General features: G+C 35.0%; 1 protein-coding gene across 2 annotated transcripts; it reads right to left on the bottom strand.

The window, feature by feature from the left end:
• Positions 1-35: 35 nt before the first annotated feature.
• On the bottom strand, positions 36-20,647 carry LOC138335170 (DNA polymerase nu-like). 2 transcript variants are annotated; one of them, XM_069284137.1, is made up of 23 exons: positions 20,515-20,647; positions 20,235-20,403; positions 19,300-20,041; positions 18,330-18,373; positions 17,941-18,053; positions 15,655-15,858; positions 14,693-14,737; positions 13,852-13,964; positions 12,922-13,028; positions 12,046-12,149; positions 11,218-11,433; positions 10,488-10,571; positions 8,492-8,647; positions 7,890-8,073; positions 6,220-6,300; positions 5,919-6,038; positions 4,464-4,547; positions 4,188-4,259; positions 3,382-3,441; positions 2,855-2,965; positions 1,976-2,054; positions 1,576-1,643; positions 36-1,135 (listed from the first exon to the last, which is right to left on the bottom strand). In XM_069284137.1, the coding sequence occupies exons 2-23, from the start codon at positions 20,383-20,385 to the stop codon at positions 996-998; spliced, it is 3,078 nt and encodes a 1,025-aa protein (XP_069140238.1). In that variant the 5' UTR covers positions 20,386-20,403; positions 20,515-20,647; the 3' UTR covers positions 36-995. The 2 variants fall into 2 exon arrangements, 1 of the variants encoding a protein (XP_069140238.1); XR_011210249.1 differs by lacking the exons at positions 36-1,135; positions 1,576-1,643; positions 1,976-2,054; positions 2,855-2,965 and having other exon boundaries at positions 4,464-4,546.
• Between the last annotated feature and the right edge of the window lie 120 nt (positions 20,648-20,767).

Genomic DNA, 20,767 nt, shown 5'->3' with positions numbered 1-20,767 from the left:
AGGGCTATAATGCCAGAATTATCAGAGGAAAACCAGCACCCTACAGCAAATATCTGGTAACCGAGTCCTGCCCTCATGCACATGGCCTCAAATTCTTTAAAGTGAAATAATATAACTCATTTGCCTTGGCCTTTTTTATATGAAATATAGAACCTCTATTTAATGGATTACTACATAGTGTAGTTAACAGCACTTTCTTTCTATCAAAATTTTTCAATATCAAATCTAGTTTCCTGGCATTTGTACAGCCCAAAGGCCTCTATTACTGTAGAAAATCTAATAAGTAAAATTAGATTTGTAATTCTGCTCTATGATTTGCTCCACAATCCAAGATCTAACAACTCTCCTTACATGGTCTCTTCAGCGTGTTTTAACCTGTATTGCAGCATAACGTAGAGCATTCTAGTAGAGTGGAAGTATATGTCTACCTGGTAATTTTAATTTAGATTGTATTGTAAATATACAAATTTCAGTTCTTTTTGAGCCAAAACAATCTGCACTATAATAAGATTGCACAAATTTGTTTTCTTTGTATCGTTTAAATACATGTTACCATATAATTGGTATTGCCTAAATTCATCATTGCGCTTAACCTTTTAAATGATGCCAAAAATGTATAAGTATGCTTACAGTAATATGTATATATATAGATTTCATGTGGTTTTTTTCTTGGTCTCATCTAAACATATGACCTTTGAACTGTGTGAATTGAACTTCCTTTTAAGGCTATGTTTCAGTTAGTCTCCTTTGAAATATTTCCATTGGTGTAATAGATATTCTCTTCCAAAATACTTGAATCTTGTTTTAAAAAATTCATAACCACGAACAATTGTACACCAAATTTTTTTCCTGAATGTCCCAGCTTTTCCATAATGCTTGTGATCTAGTTTCCTTTTCCTGACAGAAATCCCTGAAAGTACTTTCTTCATCAGAATTGGTTCATCACTCACAGAACAGTAAATCAGAAGAACAGTTCACAAGATTTGTGAAATGTTTTACAACATTTTCCCTGAATCCAGTGGAGAAAGATGACCCCAGGTCTTGCCTGCACTCAGGGAAACTTTGATGGGAACTTTGAGTGACACCATGTTACCACAGAGAGCGGCTTCATCTTCCATTACAGTTTGAACCAGACCTGGAAATACATCAATGACGATTACAATTGTTTGTCACTAAGTTATCCATATATTTTCCAAACAAAAAGTTTTGCTGGTTCAAATAATCAAGGTTTGGGGATAAATGAGTTAATAATATAAACAAGACCATATGTCATCTTATTGTTTACGTACATGGTATTTACATAATATATAATATTTTAAACCAATTTAACTTACTTTTGCGGTAATTGAATTTCACTATCTACTGGTAAAATGCTTTACTGTACTTGTATTTGAATTTTTATTTTTATGGCAATTTATTTTGCGAATTTAACACACAAAAATTACTGGGCTAAACCATTTATAGTACAATGTAGTCCAAAGATAATTATGGCTTTCACCACTGAGGAGAGGAATTTTACTTTAGATCTCAAATGATCAGCCATTTTATGACTTATCATAAATGTGAAACACTTACTTCTGATGGCGTTCAGATCTTCATCCAATACTTCTAATAACAGTTCATCATGGATTTGCACGACCAATCTGGAACAAAATTTAGTTTAAAGAAATTTAATTTGTTATGGTTTTTTTTTCTTAAACAGCTAGATAATAATAAAGAGTAGGGGTATATTGTGTATTTTATAACAAAACTTTGATGTTTAGACTTCTAATTTTTAAAATATTGATGTGTGACAAAATTGAACCACGTAACCCTAGCAGAAACAATGTGTTTTGAAAGTCTTTATCATGGCATATTGATGGTTTTAAATAAAATATGAAAAGCTGCAGAATACCATCTCTTTAGAAATAAGAATTGTTATTCAATTGTACAATATTAGCTGGTTTAATGACATTTAAGTATAATGAAGATTTACCTGGCTTTAAGATGTGCATGGCTTTGTAAGGTGTGCTCCACCTGTATCATAGCAGCTTTACATAAATCAGCAGCTGAACCTGTACAACAGTTAGATATAATATAGTTCAGTACATATCATATGTGAGTGATATTTCTGCATTTGCTGATGCATTTGACTTGGAACAGCCAAAGTTATTTTTAGGGCTTGTAAAAACTGTTGATTGCGTCAATAGGCAATGAAGATGGCAATTGGTATAACACAGACTAGTTTGTTTCTCACCTGGCATTTATAGAAAATGACGCAAATGGACTGTCACTTACGCCTATTTCAGATCTTCCATTCTAATCACAGTATTCATATTGATTAATTGCAGTCTCTTATATATATGTCAGTTTTGATTATTTGCTTGATAACTAATTGTGACTAAAATCAAAGATGTTTCCGATTTCTGATGCAATATTGGATAGAATCTTTCCCTAACAATGTTTTGTGACAACAAAATTACAATCCAAGGGGTAATTCAAGAATGTCCAACCTCAAGCTTTCCAAAGGTAGGGTATTTAAGAATATCCCAGAGGGTTGTCACAAAGCCATGTTAAGGAATAATTATTTTCTTCCTCATACAAAGAAAAGGAAAAATAAGCGCAAGATTTTCACTGAGAAATTATCATGGGTCCGTCAACGACACATCAGAATTGATGACACTATCAATAATATACATCACAGATATGCCTATGAATCGATTTTGCCAATATTTCCCGATCTGCGATACCATTTGTGTAGACAAAAATCTCTTGTGGCTAAACACTGTTAATAATGGTAGAAAAGCAGGAGAAACCAGGAAGGATGGAAAATTAACAACATTAATGATTAGTGGATGTGTAATGATAATATTACCTTGTACACAGAAGTTTACCGCTTGTCTCTCCGCCTGGGCTCGTAAAACTGGTGATGGAGACTTGATATTTGGTATAAGTCGTCGCCTTTTGAAAATTGTGGTTGTGAAGCCTGGTACACATACATAAATGTCAATACTTTCATTTTCGTTCAATTAAAACAGATTTTTTATATGCTGCTTATGATGCTTTCAGCTTGTATTAAGTGATCTTTATCTTTACATGGCCTTGATACAACTTTAGTCTTCAATGTGTAAACTGCAACTATAATTTGGTTTAATAGTCAGTTATCTCAATGTACTTTTCCTACCTGGTATTAAAGCCAGAAGAAGCTGGTTGAAAAAGAAATTATCACTTTCAGAATTGTCACATCCTTGTGCACAAGGATTTGATCATTTATAAGTCAAAATCATATTTAAATATCAATCTCAATCAAAACTTTGTTATAAGAATATTGCATTGTAAAAAAAACAACAACTGTACATTAATAAGATTGTAAATAATGTACAGTATATTCAATTTCTTTACCATTTTTCTGACAGAATTCCACACATTTCTTTGAAAACTGGTTGACAGCAGGGAACTTAACTGAAACATAGGAGCAACAAAATATTTCATGCAGATTACATTTTTAGCTCACCTGGCCCAATAGTCATAGTGACTCTAGTCATAGAGTTCTGCATGGATTGTAACCAAATTTGGTCACAAACATCCTTGAGGGAAGGGGAACAGAACTTGTATAAATTTTGGCTCTGACCCCCCTGGGGGCAGGACGGGTGGGGCCCAAAGGAGGAAATAGAGGTAAATCCTATAAATCGCTACTTGTCCTAGAGTTCTGCATGGATTGTAACCAAATTTGACCACGAACATCCTTGGGGGAAGGGGAACAGACCTTGTATAAATTTTGGCTCTGACACCCCGGGGGCAGAAGGGGTGGGGCCCAATAGGGAAATCAGAGGTAAATCCTATAAATCGCTACTTGTTCTAGAGTTTTGCATGGATAGTGACCAAATTTGGTCACACACATCCCTGGGGGAAGAGGAACAGAACTTGTATAAATTTGGGCTCTGACCCCCTTGGGGCAGGAGGGTAGGGGCCCAATAGGGAATTTAGAGGCAAATATTCAAATTCCTTCAAAAAAGAAACAATGAACCTGTATTCAGAACATTACTTGGCATTACAAACCAGGTGAGGGATACAGGCCCTCTGGGCCTCTTGTAGTACTTACCTATATGTACATTATATTTTTAAGACTATTATAAATTGAATGAACAGTTGATGAAAACACTTGGATACACCTGAGGATAATAAATCAATGTGTGATTAAAGCTTACCCAAAAAGCTATCTATGATGGCTTTAGCATCACTGGAGGACATCTTGAGGTATTCTGCTAGTCTGTCCTTCCCTACAGACAAAAGTAAGAGATTGACATTCCTGCATTGTTGTATTATAACTGTGAATTTGAGAGTACACTTTTCAAAACTTGATGTCCATATGACAATGCTATTCAAACTGGAATACATAAGGATTAGGAGAAAACCAGCAATATTCAGGCGCAGATTTAAGAAATAAAACATTACAATATATATACAAAAATATGAATACATACCTGCACCATACATGACAGAGTAGACAACTCTCTTGGTCTGTTCTCTCTCCTGTGTTGTCACCAGGCTAACAGGCTTACACAACCTGGTGTAAAAAAGGGGAGATAATTCACTTTCACAAAGCTAACAGGTGTCCAGAACCTGATGTACAATGGGGAGACAATTCACTGTCACAAAGCTAATAGGTTTACACAACCTGATGTACAAAGGGGAGATAATTCACTGTCACAAAGCTAACCGGCATACACAACCTGGTGTAAAAAGGGGAGATAATTCACTCTCACAAAGCTAACAGGCTTACACAACCTGATGTACAAAGGGGAGATAATTCACCGTCACAAAGCTACCAGGCATATACAACCTGATGTAAAAAGGGGAGATAATTCACTGTCAAAATGCTAACAGGCGTACACAACCTGGCGTAAAAAGGGGAGAAAATTCACTGTCACAATGCTAACAGGCTTACACATCCTGATGTACTAAGGGGAGATAATTCACTGTCAAAATGCTAACAGGCGTACACAACGTTATGTAAAAAGATGAGACAATTCACTGTCACAATGCTAGCAGGCTTACACAACCTGATGTACAAAGGGGAGACAATTTACTGTCACAATGCTTACAGGCGTACCCAGTCTGATGTAAGAAGGGGAAATATTCACTGTCATAATGCTAACAGGCTTACACAAATGATGTACAAAGGGGAGACAATTCACTGTCACAATCCTTACAGTCATACACAACCTGATGTACTAAAGGGAGATAATTTACTGTCATAATGCTAAAAGGCTTACCAAGTCTGATGTACAAAGGGGAGATAATTCAGTGTCACAATGCTTACAGGCATACACAACCCGATGTACAAAGGGGAGACAATTTACTGTCACAATGCTTACAGGCCTACCCAGTCTGATGTACGTAGGGGAGATAATTCACTGTCATAATGCTAACAGGCTTACACAACCTGATGTACAAAGGGGAGATAATTTACTGTCACAAAGCTAACAGGCTTACACAACCTGATGTACAAAGGGGAGATAATTCACTGTCACAATGCTAACAGGCTTACACAACCTGATGTACAAAGGGGAGATAATTTACTGTCACAAAGCTAACAGGCTAACACAACCTGATGTACAAAAAGGAGAAAAATTATAATGAAAGGTTAACTCGATTTGTGCTCTTCTTAGAAGATATTCCAGCCAATACATAGAAGAGCTTCCAGAAGCAGTAGAGCTACAAATCTAGTGATTGAAAGTTACATTCTAGAAATAGCAGAGGGCAGGCAAATTAAGTAAGGCTCCTTTGTACTATGGAATAGAATTTACTATTAACTGCCTAATAAATCAGATGCATCGTCAAAATGTGTAAAGGGGAGTTAAGCCACAGTTACATAAGCAATTATTTGATTCATTTGTTTTTTAGGACTTTGACAGCATGTATATCAGATACTCAACATTGTGTTGTCAGCTCTATAAAGATATCCTTGCTTCCAGATTCAGCATTGGTAAATATCTTCAACAATGTAGGGTCATCCGCTAAATGGGCTAGAAGACGCAGCTCAATCTGCTGGAAATCTTTGAAAATAAATATAAATGAATAATTAAATAAGAAATGATGTAATAAACCAATGGAATGACTGATCACCAACCTTTATTTGCTTTACACATTCACTGTCATATGCAGAATGGATCAGGACAAACAATGGTTATACTGTATACCTCATTTCAAGATATTCTTTGTCCTAGGTGTACTTACCTGCTGAAAGGAAACTCCAGCCATCATGACTGATAAAGGAATCCCTTGCAAATATTTCTACAGTGTCACCTCTTTTCTTACCTGAAATGATTAGTTTGAAATCATATTTTACATTTTGCTGAAAATGTCGACAAAAACACAGCTATATGTTATTATGTACTAGTAACAGCATTATTTGAATTGGCAGACTGAGGAAGTTTTACATTCAAACAACTAAGTGGAATGTATTAGGTAAATAACAAAAGTTTATAGTACAGTTAACAGTTTTTCCACTGTAGCCTGGCTCCCAAGCCTGTGTTGAGAAAGGAGAAGGGTCAAGTCTCAAGTAGACGTTTTTAATAAACAGTCTTAATCTTGACTTAAATACCAATACAATTAATCAACCAGCTAACAGATTCATAGTAATAATCTACAAGTATTTTAAATTGATAATCAAATGTGATCATTTTCAACCCTATACAGTTGATCTTTGATTAATTGAAACACCAGATTAGGTCACATACTAGAAATAAAAAACTTACCAATAATGATCTTGGCGCCCACCAAAGAATGATCTATGTCTGACAATGGAAAGAGGGATCTTTTCTCTGCTTTTCAAACTTTTGCAAACATACTATATATAAAATTTGAGACAAATCGCTTCAGTACTTTCTGAGCAATAGAGAAACAAACTTCAACTATCAAAATCCAAGATGGCTCCTTGGCGGCCATCTTGTTGATCGATCGGTCCCAAATCGAAATATGCACAACTGGGGCCCTAGGGGAACCTATCTATCAAATTTGAGACAGATTCATTCAATACTTTCTGAGAAATAGCGATAACAAACTTTAACTGTCAAAATCCAAGATGGCTGCCTTGCGGCCATTTTGTTGACCAGTCGGTCCTAAAACTCAATATGCACAACTAGAGCCCTAGGGGAACCTACATATGAAATTTGAGAAAGATCCCTTCAGTACTTTCTGAGAAATAGCGATAACAAACTTTAACTATCAAAATCCAAGATGGCTGCCTGGCGGCCATCTTGTTGACCGGTCGGTCCCAAAACGCAATATGCACAACTAGAGCATGAGGGGAACCTACCTATGAAATTTGAGACAGATCCCTTCAGTACTTTGTGAGATATAGCGATAACAATCTTTAACTATCAAAATCCAAGATGGCTGCCTGTCGGCCATCTTGTTGACCGATCGGTCCCAAAACGTAATATGCACAACTAGAGCCCTAGGGGAACCTAAATATGAAATTTGAGAAAGATCCCTTCAGTACTTTCTGAGAAATAGCGATAACAAACTTTAACTATCAAAATCCAAGATGGCTGCCTGGCGGCCATCTTGTTGACCGATCGGTCCCAAAATGCAATATGCACAACTAGGGCCCTAGGGGAACCTACATATGAAATTTGAGACAGATCCCTTCAGTACTTTCTGAGAAATAGCGATAACAAACTTTAAGTATCAAAATCCAAGATGGCTGCCTGGCGGCCATCTTGTTGACCGATTGGTCCCAAAATGCAATATGCACAACTAGGGCCCTAGGGGAACCTATATATGAAATGTGAGACAGATAACAATAACAAGCGATAACAAGAATTGTTAACGGACGGACGGACGGACGGACGGAAGGACGGACGACGGACCACGGACAAAAAGTGATTTGAATAAAAACTTACCAATAATGAAGTTATCTGTGAAATCCGATATGACGGTGGAGGTTTTTGGGATGGCCTGTATATTGGGTTGGTAAGACGAGAGACGCCCAGTGGCTGCTGATGTCTGATCCCAGTGAGTGGAGATATAGCCATCCTGTACACAGGACATCATACCATCGACATACGTCGACTTCAGCTTCTGTACCTACAAACATTGAAAGTTCGCAAACATTGGCTAATTGAATTATTGAGGAATGGAAATAGTACTAGTGCTGAAGGTGAGATAAACTTATCATGGGACAATTAAAAATAATTTCCTCTCTTACTACATTGTCCTTACTTTTAATTCAAAATCATTTTAGAAAATAACCAGAACCCATTCAAACCTCTATTCTACCTTCATTTTCATGTAGAAAAATGATATAAAATATAAACCTGTTGTTCTAGATATAAAGGTATTGTTTATAAATATAAATCTATTGTTCTAGGTATAAATCTATTGTTCTAGATATAAATCTATTGTTTAGTACCATAGATATAATTCTATTTTTAGTACCATGAATATAAATCTATTGTTTTAGATATAAATCAATTGTTCTAGTTATAAACCTGTTGTTTAGTACCTGTCTGTACTCCAGTATAATCCCTGGGAGGTGGTGTGTGTCCACTAACTGGTTTAGTACCGCTTCTGACGTAGATATTTGGTGGCCGATGTTTGTCTTAGCTAATCTTCTATTCCCTGGTAACTTCTTGTCAAGTTTTAGTTCCTCAAACAACACCTAAAAACAGACCAGAAATGCCAACAAGAGATCCCAGAGGGATCCTGGCACCCACCAAAGAATTATTTATGTCTGACAATGGAAAGAGGGATCTTTTCCCTGCTTTTCAAACATACTACAATGTACATATAAAATTTGAGACAGATCGCTTCAGGGCTTTCTAAGAAAACTTCAATAATGAAATCCAAGATGGCGGCCGGTTGGCCATCTTGTTGAACGATCAGTTACAGAATACAATAAGCACAGCTAGAGCCCTAGGGGAACCTACATATGAAATTTGAGAGAGATCCCTTCAGTACTTTTTGAGAAATAGCGATAAAAAACCTAAACAATCAAAATCAAAGATGGCTGCCTGGCGGCCGTCTTGTTGACCAATTGGTCCCAAAACGCAATATGCACAACTAGGGCCCTAGGGGAACCGACATATGAAATTTGAGACATATTCCTTCAGTACTTTCTGAGAAATAGCGATAACAAACTTTAACTATTTAAAATCAAAGATGGCTGCCTGGCGATCATCTTGATGACCGTTCTGTCCAAAAATGCAATATGCACAACTAGGGCCCAAGGGGAACCTACATATGAAATTTCGGAATAATGCCTGCAGGACTTTCTGAGAAATAGCGATAACAAGGATTGTTAACTGACGACGGACGGAAGGACAGACGACGGACCATGGACGAAAAAGCGATTTGAATAGCCCACCATCTGATGATGGCGGCTAATAAACATAAATTCTGCCTAATGATGTTGCCTACCGAAGAATGGCAATGTAAAAATTCCAATTCTAATGACCAATACCTGGTATCTAGATTAAGAGATCATTGTCATCTTTTCAGAAAACTCACCATTACCAAAGAGGGTGCTGCTGCAGAAGAAAATTCAACATAACTTTCAGAATATCATATTTTTGCCGTAATTAGCGCCCTTCCCCTAAAATTGGTTTGTTTAGTTTTACGTCCTATTAACAGCCAGGGTCATGTAAGGACGTGCCAGGTTTGTTGGTGGAGGAAAGCCGGAGTACCCGGAGAAAAACCACCGGTCAGCGGTCAGTACCTGGCAACTGCCCCACATGGGATTCGAACCCGCATCCCAGAGGTGGAGGGCTTGTGGTAATATGTCGGGACATCTTAACCACTGCCGTAATTAGCGCCCTTCCCCTAAAAGCATCCCTCCCTGGAGAAAGAGTTGAAGTTGTACACGCCACCATCTCATGAATTTAAAGATGTTTTGCAATTGTGTGATGCTTAACGTCGGTATTGTACCCCATATTCCATGATCTTGTGTGCATTTCATATGTCAATAACGACACATTAATGTGTCTCAAAGGAAAGTAGGCATAAATGCATATTTACCGTGACATATTAATATGCCAAAAGTATACGGACATCGTTAATATAATGGTCGACTTTCTTTGAAGTTTTTCGTCACAACTAATATCTTGGTTCCCTAATAAGCGCCCCTTTTTTTTATAATTTTTCAGTGCATTGGGCACTCAGGGTTCTCGTTAAAAGCAGGTTGCCGGCAAAAACAGTCATCTATTTTCTTGTTTACAACCTGCTATTTTTGTAAGAAAATAAATATTGGCCACCATAGGGGCTTGCAGCCCCAAACCACCTATTATTAATTTTCAACCATCTTTTAAAAAACTTACTTAGAACCCCGGTGGGCCCCGGCACTTATTACGGCAAATACATTATTCATATTTTTCAAAAAAGTTTACAGTTCAACTTTTTTAATTCAAGTTTATCATAAATAACAGTGAATTGCCTAACTCAAAGTATACTGAAAATTTTGGTTATGTACGCATATATATATTAAAAAGTGATTAAGAAATTACCTGACGTAGCTGTGCTGGACTGTTGATAAGGAACGGGTGACCTGCTGCCTCATGGGCATTTTTTTCTAACTTCTGCAGCTTCCTCTGATTGCCAGGAAAGAAATCAGATTTATAAAATTTTAAACATTCTTTTATCTCACTTGAATATTTCAACAAAGAAGTTTTCCAATGGTCTAGCATTTATTCAAGATAGAGATACAACTGAAATTTAACTCAAAAGCCAACTCAATTTGTGTTCTTATAAGAAGAGAGGTCCTCTCAGAAGAACTTCTGTCTCATAGATGGGAGAGCTTCCAGAAGTAGAAGATATACAAATCAAGTGATGGAAAGTTGTATTCTAGAAGTCATTCTTGATGCTTCAGTTTTAATATGACATATTCCAGAGTGGATATAACAACAGTGATAGTAACCCCTGGAATATTGAGGATGGCAATGAGTCTAACTGACATACTGTAGGTTTAGTAAACAGAAGAAACCCAACATATTTTAGTGCATATTTAAACTACAGTACAACATTAAGAGCTAAAATTGAAACACCGCTAAAATATGTATGTTGCCATTATATCAAGTAAAACCTGCCTCAGCAACTACCTCTGTAAAAAGACCACCTGCTTAATATGACAACTTTCTTAGGGTCAATTTCAATACACATTGCCCTGTGTATAAAGATCACTAGGCTATAAAAATATTTTTGTCCCATTGTAAAAAAAAATTATGACAAGGTCCTAACCTTGAGAATATTAGAGAACCTAAGCATGGTGTCCACATCTATTCGGAGTGGTCGGAGTTCCATAGCTGCCAGGAGAGGCAGTAGTTTCATTTCCACACAGCAGTATAGGTCCCACTGGTCTCTAGATATCAACTTCTGGTACAGACGCCTCATTAGCTCCGACAGTAGACACAGATCCTCCTTCAATAGTTCTACAGCACTGCTCAACACATTGTCCTATTATTTATATATATTATGTGTTAGTTTGATTTGTTAGAACACTTTTCATTTTCATTCTCATTTTCTCTGTTAATGGAAAACCTCCTGAGTATCTGGAAGCTACTTTGTATTAACGTTTAAATTCAAGGCCATGAATTGGAGGGCTAAGTGAAAGGATATTAAGTTACAGGTACTTTTATTACTGGTGCAGGAATCATGAAACTACATCACCATGAAGAAACCCAAATTAAATCGCCATGAAAATAAATTAGTTTACAGTGTATGTTCTATTTTGCTCTAAATGTTTACAGTTCTTTACATGGCTGGGTAATGATAATTAATGAATATGTTTTGTGAACATCTGTGCAGTATCATTAAATAAATCAAGGAATATTGTAATATATCATACCCAAGGTAACAGACCTATATAGGCAATGCCTAATGTCTAATTTCTTGGATATCATGTTTGTCTCAAAACATTTGGTTTGATAAATTGAAATTGATACCGTATTTGACCGCAAATAAGACCCCCCCCCTCCCAGAGAAGAAATAAAGGTCCAAAGTGGTGAGGGGTCTTATTTGCAGACAATCCGTCTGATAACATCGATCTATGAGGTAGTTGGATCATACCTTCAAAATTAGACAAACCAGGGACAAACTTTTCTGAAAAGTCACATTTTCACAATCAGGATCCATCAACCAAGCTGCCACAATGGGATCAAAGACAGTGACTCCTGTAAATGTTGAACATGACAGGTACAAGGAAAAGTAAATATTGGTAAAACTGCAATCACAACCACCCTGGGCTGCTTTGTGCTGGATCAAGTAGTGGATAAGTCACAGCTCGTCATCTTGATTGTAAAATATCAGATCTCCTAAGTTTTAAATTACTATCAAGAGACTTGCTCAATATATCATTCAATATTTAAAGATAATTTTAAATATTCAAGTGCTGTTGCCCAATCTATAAGATAACAAATCATGTTTCATATACAGTCAAACCTGCAATAGCGGACACCTGTCCATAACGGACAGTGCTAGGAATCCCCAACGAAAATCACTATATAAATGTAATGTATATAGCGGACACCTCCTCAATGCGGACAGCGGACACTAAATTTAGTCCGTAAGTTGATAAAATTTCCATATAACGGACACAAATAAATTTTCAGAACGTCGGTAATATTCCCACATGGCGGACATAGACGATTGTCTGCAACTTTCACACGAATAAAAACAAGCTTTCAGTAGAAATTAGACTAACATAATAGTGTATGGAAAGATTGCTTAGGTTGAACCGCTCTGGGGACATAACTCGCCGAAACACTGACCTCTATATAAAGGACACCTGTCTATAAAGGACACTTTAGCCTTGTCCCCTGGGTGTCCTTTATACACAGGTTTGACTGTACATTTTTACCATTTGAACTGAAAATTTCTAAGCCACATTTTTTTCCAGATTGAAATACAAAATAAGGCAGCCTTTATAATAATGTAAAAAATTACCTTTAAAGTCTTTGATTCCAAAACCTCTCATCAATACAACTAGTAACATCTTGGCATCACAGCAAATCTTCCGGTGTTGGTTTAATAATAACTCTTTCCAGAACTCTCTAAAAGGAAAATATTGGTCAGTATAGGACTCAAATTATGGTTGCTCAAAAAAATAATTTGAAAAATAAAAGGTAATGCATATGCAGGTCTTGCTATCTTTTCAATGCCAATCTCAAAAGACAAGAAAAGGGTGTTTGCAGACATTTTAAGAATATACAATAATTCAAAGTTCTGATCAATATTGCAGAAAACAATATTTCTATTAATTTGAATTCAAGATCTTCACACCAAGATACAGACATTGAAGCTTACAATCATGCAATTAATCAGAACTATCAAATCCAAATTCATTCTTTATGCTAGAGGGAGAGAACTCATATAGGCTATGCCTGTTATTTGATCCTTTTTTCAAATATTTTTAAAATGAAATTTGTTGAAATAAAATTCTTCAAGCTAATTTACCATTGTTTTCACATTACAGAATTATGAAGCTATAAATTTATATCCATTTGACAAACTCATGAATGGTGGATGAATGGTGTATTCTTTAGTTTATAGGTAATGAAGTGGTGCTAATTTAATTCATCATCGTGCTAAAAAAACGCAGTAACAATTTGAAATACATGTATGTTGAAATTTAAATGTTCCAATATAAGAAAATATTGTATAAAGATTACAAAAAAAAATGTATTTGCACAAGCCCTCAAGCTCACAGTTTTGATTACCATGTGGAGCAGTTTCCAGGTAAACTGAGTGATGGTCAGTGGAATTTCTCTGGGTACTCTGGCTTTCTAGCTTTCTTCTGTAAATCTGACTTGTCCTAGCTTAAATGACCCTGGTTTTTTAGATAATCACATAAAAAACAATCACACAATACATTACTTTATCTGTGTATGTTCTGTGTGGTTTTGGTCCGGGACAGGAAACAGCCAAACTTTGTCCTCCTGAGACAGTCCTGTACTTCCCTTACATCCACATACCGCTACAGCCTGGACCTGTTCAGACAACGCTAGGAAGTGTAATACAAAATTTTTGCATAAAGTCTATTTCATGTCACTGCACAACACCATGCATATATGATGAAAGGTGTTACAGAAATATCAATAAGAAAAGACAATTTATAAGGACAGAAGTAAAGTTCAGTTTGCAGAAGCATAGAAAATACAAAATTAGACTTCATATGGAACTTCATAAATATAGCAGTGTATCTCTCTAGAGATTTCAGGATCCCAAACTCCAATCTAGTCTCTACATTGCTCCTCTCCTGTTACAGAATTGGTTTTTATAAGCTGTCCAAGCCATGGTATACTTGGCAAGGGGATGTACCTCAGATTACATATACGTAGCTGTGTCTCTGTTGGACAAAGACCATTGGAAATAGTTTTTGCAAATACTGGACTCTTTTCTGCAGCAGCAATGTCAATCTAGAGTTGAGAAAATCTTGGGTTCAAAAACATTTAATTGGTTCTTGAGATGGCTAACATTTAGAGCATTTTATAATAAATATGTATAGATTTACATTAATTGAATCTTAATTATTCTAGGTATCTTAATTCTATAATCTAAGAATGTTAGAGAAACCATTCCCAGCCTCTGTTAACAACAAGTAAGAATTTAAATCAAATTTTTTCACTGCATTCTATAAAGATAGATTAATATAACAAACATCAGATAATAACTGTTACTGTATGTATTGAACCAAATAATATAATATTTAAGTTACCTCAGATGTCCGTTGCTTCTGTCTGGAATTTCCTGCACTTTTTCTCTGTAAAATGCATCATACATGTAAACTGTTATTACTGTTACACTGTATTTTTTTTACTTGTGCAACAAGTAGAAATTTGTAAAGATATTATCCAAGATATAATATATAATATTCTAAAGCAGGCACTTGTAAAATTGTTTTTACATTAGATTTCTTGTAAAATTCATACAAAATTAATCTAATGGACATTCAAGTACAATGACGACTATGAAGAAGTTTTACAGTTCATTCGTTTTTTGGTACATTGTACAATATAGCAATGACTTTCTTAATCAGAAATATCCTGAAAGTAAATGTAATGTTGTTCTTTAGAATTTTAAATACTGTAATGACACAAAACTAAAAAGAACATTTTGAAAGTCTTTTTTGTTTCCAAAGCAGAAAACATCTACAATCCTGGATTAAAGTACCACAAACAATTTAACCATTTGCTTAAAGATGCTCCACCGCCGACAGAGCATAAATGATATTCTTCACTTGAAGAATAATTGGTGTTTAATCGTGTATAAATATGTCTAATTAACATAACAAATAATATACAATAATTTATTTTACCTTTGGTGCATGAGCAATCAGTAGTTCATTCCATATAGGATATAGTGCCACGGAATTTTTTTCGGAATGCAATTAATTATTTTTCATATTTTTAACTTGAAGTAAAATTAGAAGCTCAAACTTTTCAATGGTGGTAATGGTGTAAAGTAAGTAACTTTTGTAACTGAAGAAAAATACTAAATCGTCTGCTCCTGTTTTTGATAGAGAAAAAAATATCATTTGTCAGCTGAATCAACAAGATCAAATAAAAAAAAAACTGACGACACACAAACAAATAATACATTATTCATAATGTCATAAAACCATTTGAAGCAGTGACCCTTTTATATAGCTCAATGTGCCTGAACAAGAGAGACTGATACCTTATTTGGAGCAGTGGTAGTGTCCCTTAGCTGTGTAGAGCCATTTTTATACACAAGACAAATGAGTACTTCAGATGAAGAGAGTAAAGTTTGGAGGACTTCCCTGAGGTCCTGGTCTCTCAATGTTGCCACATCACAAGCTGTATGTTGCTTACTGAATGGTAACATCCCTTGTGGTTCATGAGTCTTTACTATAGGAACTTCCTTAGAAATCATTAGAAACATGACAAAAAATTCATATCACTTAAATCTTTATTTATTACTTATGCAATGTATCAATTGTTCAGTTAGCAAATCTAAAAAAAAAAATAATCTTATACCAGATACGAGATCAAATTTGGTAACAAAATTTCAAAATTCATGCAATTCTGAACATTCATGGATGAACCAATTCTCATAGTCATGTAGTGTCTTTCTTAAAGATACCATTTATTTCATGAAAATAGTAATTCATTAATTTCTCAGCATAAGGTGGCAATTACAGAAGCTGTGAGGGGACCTTTTGACTCTTTACTTTTGGTTTTTTTTTTCAAAAATTGAGAAAAATTATAAATATGTGAGAAAAAATATTGCTAGAAAATAATTCATTTCTATATTTAACTCCACAATGTGGTTTGGTTTGTTTAGTTTTACGTCCAATTAACAGCCATGTACATTGTAAGGACATGTCAGGTTTTATGGTGGAAGAAAACTGGAGTACCCAGAGAAAACCAGTGACCAGTGGTCAGTACCTGGCAACTGCCCCGTTTGGTAGTCAAACTTGCGACCCAGAGATAGAGGACTTGTGGTTATATGTCGGGACATCTTAAACCACTCAGCCACCATGTCCCCTAAACTCTTCAAGGTATGGGATTAGTTATAATTAAGCGGAGAGATCAACGCTGGCAACAAAAGTGAAATGAACATTCACAGAAAGCCGCATATGAAGAGGAGAAAGCCAAATGAAGAAAAGGATTATATGAACATTTCAAAGTTGTTTAGCATTACTGATGTGTTCATCCCAGGGGTTGATTTTAAATTATTTTTTAAAGTATTTTTATAGTTCATTATAAAATTTCACTCCTCTCTCCCAGTATTTTGCTTCCTCTCTCACATGCTCATTTCTCCCTCTTCATCTCTCTTACTCTCTGTTGCATCCTCCTGCCTCCATTTCTTTCATTCTCTATCACATCTTTTTTCAGACCCTCTATCATACTTTCTCACATACTTAGTCAATTACATGGTAAGGCCGTTTTAAATATGCTAAGGGAGCTATGTTTACACTTTGGTACTTTTAGCACCTGTGTTTGAATTTTAAATGATGCAGAACATTCAAAACATTCAGAATATATGACAAATTTTATTGATTATTGCAAAAGATTTATATTTTTGTTATATATCCATGTGTTCCTCTCATTATCTTATTTTCAACCATTTTAATGGAAAGTGTTTAAGTACATTTGGCACATTAAGAATTTAATTAAATGTTTTATTGATACTGTACAACATTAAAGTTAAATTGATTTCATTTTATTTTCTGTAAAATGCATGGGAGGTTACTCTGAATCTCTATGTTATAGACCAATTATCTGATATACAGTTAATCCCTTACCGGTACATATATATTGTACTTATAATCCCTATAAATACCATTACTGCATGATTACACACATGTACAATGAAAGATAATTGTGTAACTTCATAGTAGCTTTTATCATATTATTCTTCCTTATTAGTTTTCAAAGTAAAATTTTACAAACTTTCCAGAAAAAAATGAAGCCGACTTATCTTGTTTTCTGTTATATTTCTAAAGCATTCAACTGTTATGTGTGGCACAATTAGGGACTAAATATTAAAATAGCAAAACATGGTATACATGTACTGGTAGTTGGAATTACATTATGTTCTTCAAAATTGGTTAAAAATATGTCTGTAAGATACTAAGTGCAAATGCTGCATGGGGTTATGCAAGGGTCAGTTTTAAGTCCAATACTATTTATACTTTGTATAAATGACATACAATGTACAGTGTGTATCTGATAATCTTGCAAGTCTTTCAAAACTTTTTGCAGATGATACTCCCTTACTATGTTCTGAAACCTCATTTCTAAATACTGACCCAAAATAAACAATGACAAAATGGATGGGAAAATTAAATCTCTGGTAAAACGGAAGCTCTATATATTTCCAATATTAAACATAAACATGTTCTTGATTTAAAGTTTAATGATGTTAGTCAAAAGGTTCCCTAATGGCTTCTGTAGGTAATAAATATTTAGGATTATCTATATATGTGTGGAATTTTACCCGCTCAGTCACATCCTGCTTCTGTTTTTTGTAAGGGATACTGAAGTGTGAAGATTCCTTGTTGGAATCCGCAAAGCTGATCATAGTCGGTCTCTTTGGTGAGGAAATGACTCCTTTCATCAAATAAGGATGTTAATTCATACATTAATGATTAATAGGAATTCAAGATCTAAACGAGATTTTTAAATATTCATTGTTGTTTGTGAAAAATGAAAATATCAATTTTATAGATCTAATATAACAAGAGGTATTTGCAGCAAAAAGAAGTTTTGGTAATTAACATTAGCAAATATCAATCTTTATATATATTTTTTTATCTTCTGAGCTTACAAATATTTCCGAGATGTGTATAATTGTCATAATGGCAAAATGTTCCTGAATAAACTTACTCTTAGAACAATCTTTTTGATTTTGTTTCATCTGTAAATCTTTCCTGAAACAAGAAGGTAATAATCTCATTAATTATGTCACTCATCCCAATTTTTAAAATTTGTTGACTCGGAGAAGGATATTGGTGTCACCATAGATGACAATGGAATACATGGACCAGAACAGTTTTAAACTTTTATACACGGCATTAGTTAGGCCTCATATTGAATATGCTGTTCAAGCCTGGTGTCCGTATTTGGAAAAGCATGTAACAACAATAGAAAACGTTCAACGTCGAGCAACAAAGCAAGTGCCAGGTCTCTCAACTTTGCCATATACAGAACGTTTGCGTAAACTCCAACTTCCAACGTTAGCATACAGGCGGTCACGTGGGGATATGATTGAAATGTACAAAATACTTTCTGGAAAATACGATAAAGAAGTCGCAGATTTGTTTTCAATCAACCAGGGATCAAGTACCCGCGGACATGATTTGAAAGTGTACAAAGAGCATTCAAGGCTGTGCGTGAGAAAACACTCGTTTACCCAGAGAGTCGTGAATACTTGGAACAGTCTCCCATCAAATGTTGTTCAGTCTAGGACAGTTAAGCAATTTGAATATGAACTCGATTCACATTGGAAAAATCAGCCACTAAAGTATTTATACACTGAAAAAATAAATCCGTGAATTTCTAAGAGCTGACTATTATAGGATTATAAAAAATCCTGTACATGTTAACATGTATGTTGTCAGAATAAATCTATGTATCTATGTATCTATGTATCTTGATTTAATTAAGTTACTATTGCATGTAATAGCATTTTACCTGGTAATGAAACTTAATAATCAGATCCACAATCTGTTTAAAACTAGATGTATTTTAACATATGAAAAAAAAATCATGAAACTTTCACCTTAAGCAACACATGTCTTTCAAACAAATTACTATAATTAAGTTAAAGTTATGATTAATCTTGTTAAAATTTTACCTTATTGTCATATGTTGTTTCAGTCTGGCTGAAATAGAAGATGTCCTTTTTGGTATGATGATGTTTTTCTCCCTTGAATTTTCTTTCTGTGTTCCTTTTATTGTCAAAGTAGAGGCTGTAGATTTTAGAAAGTGATTTTCTAGTGTAACATCTGATAAATCTTCATGTACAACACTTTCCTTTTCAGGATTTGAATCAATTTTTTTGTTCAATGGGGTAGCCCAATTTGTACGTTCATTGTCATGTACATGTAGATTTTGTTGAATTGCCATGTCTGTATTTGAATCCTCTAAAGTGATATTTGGAAATGTGCAAATTTGCTCTTTTAGAATTGGCATTTCTCTATCAGAATTTGGGAAAGTGGTATTTGGAAATGTGCAGATTTGCTCTTTTTGAATTGGCATTTCTTTATCAGAATTGGGGAAAGTGATATTTGGAAATGTGCAAATTTGGTCTTTATCTGTGTCTTTTAAACTCAAATTTCTAGATAATGTGGATGATGACTGGCTATTTTTACTGAAGGATTCATATTGATTTTCTGTTACTGAATCGGAATTTGGATTTCTGCACATGACCTCCAACTTTTCTGAGAAGGCATCTAGGTCAAGGTCATTCATTTCTAAGGAAGAAGAAGACTGTACATGTCCTGGTAACACTCTTGTATTCATGGTTTGTGGTGAACTAGTGTCGACACAAGGCGGTGCCCAAAATCTCCTTTCATACATTTCCTGGTAATATGTCCCTGGGAAAGTAAAATGTAAAGCAATTAAATGTACATGTAACTTTAAAAAGGGCATTTGACAAAAGAGGAGATTGTCATCTCTTTGGGATATAGGACATGCATGCTGTAGAATAGATTTTTACATCTCACAACCTCAGGAAAAGTTTGAAATTGGCTATTTACTTTTTATAGTTATTTTAACTCTTTTAATCACCTTTTTGTTGTTGAGTTTTGGCAGCAAGTTGTTTCCTTTGTTCATTGTATTGTCTGTAAATTCCTGCCATCACAGTCTGGGCATCAGCTGATAGGTGACAGAAACGTTCTAACTGAGGAGGTGCCGAGACTGGTCTCCAAACTGGACACATGTTTTATTTTTTCTGCTCCTGCATTCAAAGAATCCAAAAATAGTTTTTACTGAAATGTATTTGAAAAGAATGTAAAATGTGAAATAAAAAGTATCTTTTTTTCCATATCTATAGTCAACGTGTAGTTACCAACTGCTATTAGTTACTCCGATACATGCGAATTTTAATGCAGACGACAATCTCTGGACATCATTGAATCTTTCTCGGTAAAATCTACCAGAGTTATCTCCCTTGTATAATTTGCATTTCCGGAAGAAGTTTCCCCCGCTTTTTTGTTTGAACGCATAGAAAACTATAAGATATGGCAACTCTAAACGTCTAGAAACAACCAATCACGTAAGAATACACTGTTCTTAAAATTCGATTAATACAAGCAAATAGA

Source organism: Argopecten irradians, chromosome 11 (assembly GCF_041381155.1).
Source record: "Argopecten irradians isolate NY chromosome 11, Ai_NY, whole genome shotgun sequence".
Taxonomy (NCBI): Eukaryota; Metazoa; Mollusca; class Bivalvia; order Pectinida; family Pectinidae; genus Argopecten; species Argopecten irradians.
Note: the sequence above shows the minus strand (reverse complement) of the source record. Positions and strands in the feature narration are given on the sequence as shown.